This window comes from Berghia stephanieae, chromosome 7 (genome assembly GCF_034508935.2).
Source record: "Berghia stephanieae isolate SIO BIC M18660-M18661 chromosome 7, UCSD_Bste_1.3, whole genome shotgun sequence".
Lineage (NCBI taxonomy): Eukaryota > Metazoa > Mollusca > Gastropoda > Nudibranchia > Aeolidiidae > Berghia > Berghia stephanieae.
Window position 1 is genome coordinate 2,542,975 of NC_088366.1, and position 7,500 is coordinate 2,550,474.

Below are 7,500 nucleotides of genomic sequence, written 5' to 3' on the forward strand. Positions count from 1 at the left end.
CAACTGAGAGCCCATCGGCTTTGAGGATAATCGTTAACTCATAGCCTGACACTAACCTCCAAATGATGTCAAAGGTCATGTCTTTGGCCACAAAAGAAATGAAGTCGTGATTCTTATTCAATAGTTCAACCAATGAGATCACTTGTTTCCATGCGCACAACTAACGACAACTCACTTGGGGTTGCACAAATTTAAAAACTGACGCCAAAAGATAAATTCTAGTGGGTTCTAGCGTAGCCATCGTTGACATATACATAGAATGCGCTTGGCCAAGGAGTTCACAACATTGCCATCCGAAAGTATAACGGACCAACACACAAACTCTGTGTAACCATGAACTTTTATAGTCTGATTAATACAGTTTAGTGAGAACAACTCACAAACGCGGATGGCAAAAACCATAACAAAGGCCTGAGTGACGTCATCTGCATACTATCTATAGCCTGACACCAAAACCCACTAAGACCCATATTTTGACGTCATTTTAACGTTTGTGGACCGCCTAGTGAGTTGTCGTTAGTCGTGGTCAAGGAAACAAGTGATCCCCTTGGTTCCATTTGATTTCTTTTGTGGCCGAAGACGTCTTTTGACGTCATTTGTTGTTCAGTGTCAGTGTGACTTTCGTACACTCATGGCCTGAAACTGAGCAACAAATGATAGCAAAAGAAAAGTCTTTGGCCACAAAAGAAAACAAATAGTGAGTTGTATTCAACTCACTAGGCAGTCCACATACCTAAAAATGACAACAAAATATTATTGGTCTTAGTGGGTATTAGCGTAGCCATGGTTAAGTTATATATAGTATGCGTTTGGCTAAGAAGTTCACAACATTGCCATCCGGAAGTATAACGGACCCACACACAAAACTATGTGTAATCTTTGAACGTTTATAGTGTGGTTAATACAGTTTAGTGATAATTACTCATAAACGTGGATGACAAAAAAAAACAATAACAAAGACCTGAAGGATTCAAATCCTCCGACATATGTTCGCAGACTCCGGCCGTAGCCATCGTTAACTTATCGCCTGACTCTAAAACCCACCAAGACCGTAGCCATCGTTAACTTATCGCCTGACTCTAAAACCCACTAAGACCGTAGCCATCGTTAACTTATCGCCTGACTCTAAAACCCACTAAGACCTTAGCCATCATTAACATTATAGCCTGACACAAGAACCCTCTAGGACTGGCAGTTTGACGTCATTTTTTAGGTTTCTGTAGCGTCTAGTGAGTTGTGCTTAAGGAAATAAGTTATTTCATTGGTTAAACTATTGAATACAACTCACGATTTGTTTTCTTTTGTGGCAAAAGACTGGCATTTAACCGTCATTTTTTGGTCAGTGTCAGGCCATAACTTTACGATGGCTACGGTTCGAGCCATTGAGTTTATGAGTTCATCGTGATGCAGAAGGTTATGATTTAATGTTAATGAGCCAGGAAATAGATGAGATGAAATCCCTTTACAAGAGATCCCAAGTGGACAAACATTAACATGACACCTGAAAGACGCCATTACATTTTTTTTTCTAGACAGGATCAATTGCGTTGCAGTCGTGGTACACATTTTACACCGTAATCCGCTGAGATATATGTGAGTAAAGAGCCTTTTCCAAGGACACTCAGCTATAGATAGAATGCGCTTGGCTAAGAAGCTCAAAATATTGCCATCCGGAAGTATAATAGACTAACACACAAAACTCTGTGTAACCATGAACGTTTACACTCTGGTTAATACCGTTTAAAATGACAATTACTTATAAACGCGGATGGCGAAAAGCAATAACAAAGACCCGAGTGAAGTCAACTTCATTTTATCTATATGCCGCTCTGATCGGAGCTCAAACCCTGGAAGGACCTTCCGATCCGAAAGTGAGAGTCTACCACTGGACCACCTAGTCTCATAAAGTCTTATTGACTGGACCATTGATTCTATTCCAACATCCGACTCCTACAACCCGATACCATTTGTGTGGCTGGCTGAGAAAACCCGGAAAGATGCGCAAATTTCATAAATTGAGTTATATGTACAGTGGTGTAGACCACATCTTTATGATCATTTACCACTTTAAATTTTCTTTCTATGTCTATTAGAACCCAAGTTATGAATTTTTTTCTGAATAAAATTTGTTGCTATGGGAAAAACTTTGATTTTGGTTCATATCTCAAATCGAGGCTTGCTGCATCTTCACGGGTTTTCTCAGCCAGCCTCACATTTTGAGGCGTCGGGTCCCATATTCTACAGATAGACGAAGAGATCCAGGCTAAAAAAGCAGATTTGCTAACTTGAAAATTTAAAAATTCATAACTATCAGAGGATAAAAATAGTAGTCGCTATAGATAGCGTGCGCTTGCCTAAGAAGCTCACAACATTGCCATCCGGAAGTACGAGTAACGGACCAACACACAAAACAATGTGTAACCATAAACGTTTATAATCTGGTTAATACATTTTAGTGAGAATTACTCATAAACGCGGATAGCAATAAGCAATAACAAAGTCTTGAGTGACGTCAACTTCATTCTATTATAGTTAACATTATCAATCAACAATATCATCACAATAAAAAATGATAAATAAAGTTGAGCTTTCATATAGAGCAATATCCACTAAACGTGCTCAAAGCGCTTTACAAAGGGTCCCTAATCAATGGCAACACTTAACATGTAGAACGAGACATGGCAGGTGATAATACCATTTTTATTCCGACAGAGACAACGTTGTTAACGGCCAGGTATTCATTTTACACCTGAGTAGGGTGAGAGAATTCAAGTAAAAAGTCTTTTCCAAGGACCCATGCGATGCTCGAACCCAGGATATTCCGATCCGAAAGCGAGTGCGTACCACAAGACCACATAGCCGCAAATAACACTTCAAATCCATACAATGATGTAGTCTGACATCAACTTTCATTTTCAATACGTTTTCATGATTTGGAGATGCTCATCAAGTTATGAAATAGGATTCAATAGTCTGATGTCACGCCGCCCGGCAACGGCGGCCATCTTGATTCTAAACAAAGAAAATCATTACTTTTTATTCTTCATGCTGGCTAGAACTTTTCATATGCCTTGTGATCAGAATGTGTAAAAGTCAAAACATGATCAAATTTATGGGGTTTTTTTTTCCTCTGAATACGCTTTTATGCTCGCCGGAGAAATATTTCATACGGGCCTCCGCCATTGTTCCGATAGTTTATAGCCAGTGTTACTAAGTTACCATGCGTCATTAGGAAGGAAGTGACGTTACGACTGTTGAAGAGTAGTGGAGGCAAAATGTCGTAATAGGATTCAATAGTCTGATGTCACGTCCTCCCAACAACGAGCAGCTTGGTATTAAAACAAAGAAAACCCTACTTTTAATTCTCCGTACTGGCTAGAACTTTTTCACATGTCATGTGATCAGAATGTATAATCAAAACATGATCAGATTCATAATGTTTTTTCTACTCTGGATACACTTTTACGCTCCTCGGAGAAGTATTTCATAAGGGCGTCCGCCATTTTTCCGATAGTATAGAATCATTTACTAAGTTACTGTTACTATGCGTCATTAGGAGGGAAGTGACGTCAGGGCTATAGTATGATAGTATGCGCTTGGCTAAGAAGCTCATAACATTGCCATCCGGAAGTATAACGGACCAACACACAAAACTGTGTGTATCCATGAACGTTTATAGTCGGGTTAATACAGTTCAGTGAGCATTACTCATAAACGCGGATGGCAAAAAATCTATAACAAAGACCTAAGTGACGTCATCTTCGAACTATCTATACTATTACACAGAAAGCCAGAGATGCAAACTAAAATGGCGTTGGCCTGACTCACCTTCAATGCGGCGAATGGAGCTCGTATGAAGACCTTGGCTGTTGGGTTTCTGTGTAGTAAATCTATTATGGCTCTGCGGATACATTCAAGGCGACTGGAAGGAAAAGAACACGCTAAGTTCAGTGTTAACCCTTTCCTTACGAACCATTTTCAGAATTTTCCCCAAAATTTTAAACCCACCGAATACAACAATATGTTGTTCTTACTCAAACAGAAAATCAGCAAATACATTCTATGCATAATTTTGATCAGCAAAATGAACTCTAGTGCCACGTTTTTAAAGCTATAATAAAACATTTTTCTTTAAATTGTGTGATTTCCAAAATAAATCTGAATGATAAAGTACTGATTGGATCGTAACGAATGTGGCGATTTTCCTATGGTTGGTAAGGAGAGGGTTAAATGAGGATAATTGATGGTTCCTCCGTGACCTCCTAATACTATGTCTGTCAAGCTATTGATGGTTCCTCCGTGACCTCTTGTTGCTATGTCTGTCAAGCTATTGATGGTTCCTCCGTGACCTCCTGATGCTATGTCTGTCGAGCTATTGATGGTTCCTCTGTGACCTCTTGTTGCTATGCCTGTCAAGCTATTGATGATTCCTCTGTGACCTCTTGTTGCTATGCCCGTCAAGCTATTGATGATTCCTCTGTGACGTCTTGTTGCTATGCCTGTCAAGCTATTGATGATTCATCCGTGACCTCTTGTTGCTATGCCTGTCAAGCTATTGATGATTCCTCTGTGACCTCTTGTTGCTATGCCCGTCAAGCTATTGATGATTCCTCTGTGACCTCTTGTTGCTATCCCTGTCAAGCTATAGATGATTCCTCTGTGACCTCTTGTTGCTATGCCTGTCAAGCTATTGCCTTTTTAACTATTATCTTAAAGCATGAGCCTTCAGTTCTTCAATCAACATACAGTGTATACACTTTTGATAATTAAGTCATTTATCAAATATTTTATTTAAAATAGTCAAGTAAATATTTAATTTGTTTCATTTTTGACTTGAAAATTTAAGATGAAGTAATATGTTGGCCCTTAATCAACCGCTGACCGTGAACAGAAGGCCCACAGCACCTTAAGTGCTTGCCTATCACCCGGGGTAAACAGCGAGAATCACTCACAATTGGATTCAGTAGTCTGATTACACGCCGCCAGGCAACGGCGGCCATATTGGTTCTAAACAAAGAAAATCCTTACTTTTTATTCTTCAAGCTGGCTAGAACTTTTCATATGTCTTGTGATCAGAATGTCTAAAAGTCAAAACATGATCAAATTTATGGGGATTTTTTCCTCTGGATACGCTTTTATGCTCGCCGGAGAAATATTTCATACGGCGTCCGCCATTGTTCCGATAGTTTAGAGCCAGTGTTACTAAGTTACCATGCGTCATTAGGAAGGAAGTGACGTTACGACTGTTGAAGAGTATTTTAACACGGGTGATTGAAAAAAATGCATCGTGTCGTCAGGTTTTGCGATGCAATCAATTTATCAGTGTGTCAAAATATTATGAAAAATTATTTACTAACTGGGCCTGACCTATTTGTGTGCTTGACATGTACTAAGGGTATCTCAGGCCTTTTCATACAGGAAATAAATAATCAAGGGGATGAAACGGGGTAAATGGAAGGAAATGTTCTGATTGGTTAATGATTGGTAACGGGCGAACCATCAATTATATTAGAAAGCTCTGGTTTCGGTATATATGTCTTAAATAATAGTCTTAGAAATATCCGTACAATTATAAATACCATTGTGAGATTTTCGAGCTCAATTCTAATTTATGTTTTAATTGATTTAAATTTAAATGTATTGTGTGTGACGTTTGTATTGATGATGTTTTTGATGTCCGTTTTATGCTCATAATGTTTTGATATTGGTTGATTTGGTCTCACAATGTTATTGTTACCTGGGTAAACAATGTCCTTTTTTTTGTAAGTGCTTTGGGGTTTTGACGAAAGGCGCTATAGAAATGTGCTTATTATTATTATTATTATTATTATTATTATTATTATTATTATTATTATTATTATCATCATCATCATCATCATCATCATCATCATCATCATCATCATCATCATCATCATCATCATCATCATCATCATCATCATTATTATAAGTAGTAGTAGTATTATTATTATCATCATCATTATCATCATCATTATTATTATTATTATTATTATTATTATTATTATTATTATTATTATTATTATTATTATTATTATTATTATTATCATCATCATCATCGTCATTATTATTATTAGTAGTAGTATTATTATTATCATCATTACTATTACTAGCAGTAGTATTATTATTATCATCATCATTATCATTATTATTATTATTATTATTATTATTATTATTATTATTATTATTATTATTATTATCAACTCATTCCAAATTCCAAAGGCAAGAGACTACGTTACCGATGTGAGAACTTACTTCTGAAGCACGGTGGCGTGGTGGATACTAAAGTGGATGAACAGGTGGATGAGGACCACGTATTTCCCCGTGGCTGGAATGCCGTCGAGTCGTCTGCAGACTGTCCGGAAGTGGGTGATGTCTGCCCAGTAGGAGGAGGTTGGGTGCTCGGGGTAACCATGGAGCTGCCAAACCATGGAGAAGTTGATATCTGGCCGCCGGCACAGCAAGGGGGTGTGCCAGTGGTTGCTGCTTCTCATCTTAACAACCTGGGGGATTGAGGAGGAGGGAGGGAACGAGGGAGGAAGGGAGCGATGGGATTTGGATGTTGTTGCGTTTTATTTTATATTCTAATGGGGCAGCGTGCTCAGCGGGTACGGTCATTGCTTCGTACCCGGAAGGTCCCAAGTTCGAGCACCTGTGTTCACGCTGTGTGGCCTTGAGCAAGTCACCTCGCCCTAGCTCAATTTTTTTTAAGGTGAGCTTTTATATAGAGCAATATCCACTAAACGTGCTCAAAGCGCTTTACATGGGGTCCCTGACTAGCGGCAACATGTAGGACGAGACATACCACAAGACCACATAGCCGCACATCGTGTTTACGGCGCTGCACAGGCGAAGTATCAAAGCCAATGTTTTTAGTTTTTTTACTAGCTATGTAAATGCTGAATTTTAATACATTTTTCCAATTTTGAAAAGTAGCGAAAATATCTAGGATTGAGTTAGTCAACGCGCTTTTCAGTGGGTCTCTGACCAACAGCAGCACTTAACATGTAGGACGAGACATGACGCCTTTTAGGCGATATTACAAATTCATTTTGACAGAGACAACGCTGTCAACGGCCAGGTGTTCATTTTACACCTGAATACGATGAGAGAATGTGAGTAAAGAGACTTTTCCAAGAACTCAACTATGCGCCGGAGCAAGGCTCGAACCCAAGACCTTCCGATCCGAAAGCGAGTGTCATAACACAAGATCACCCCACCTTTAAATATACTCTCACCTGACATTGAACTCTTGCCTTGATTCTGTGCATCCACATGAGGAGGTTGGAGTCCCCAGCAAGTATGACGGTGGTGTTCCGCAGACACGAGGCCCAGGCGGCCAGGGAGAGCGAGGGGAAGGAACAGGCTGTGGGGATCCACGTCTTGTTCATGAAGAAACCCCGAGGTGCCTTATCTACCCATGTGTGGGTGTGATTCGTCTTGTCGCATAGTGGTGGGGTGGGTAAAGTGCCTGACCAAGAAAAA

At 39.4% G+C, this 7,500-nt stretch overlaps 1 protein-coding gene across 3 annotated transcripts in view; it reads right to left on the reverse strand.

Annotated features, from left to right (window-relative positions):
* LOC144976347 (NXPE family member 3-like) overlaps window positions 1-7,500 on the reverse strand; it is a 41,704-nt gene that overhangs the window by 1,018 nt on the left and 33,186 nt on the right. For all 3 annotated transcript variants that reach the window (XM_078920592.1, XM_078920590.1, XM_078920589.1), the window contains 3 exons: window positions 7,254-7,486; window positions 6,271-6,518; window positions 3,829-3,922 (listed from right to left, as the gene is read on the reverse strand). In XM_078920592.1, coding sequence (XP_078776718.1) covers window positions 3,829-3,922; window positions 6,271-6,518; window positions 7,254-7,486 — 575 coding nt within the window. The remainder of the gene's footprint in view (window positions 1-3,828; window positions 3,923-6,270; window positions 6,519-7,253; window positions 7,487-7,500) is intronic.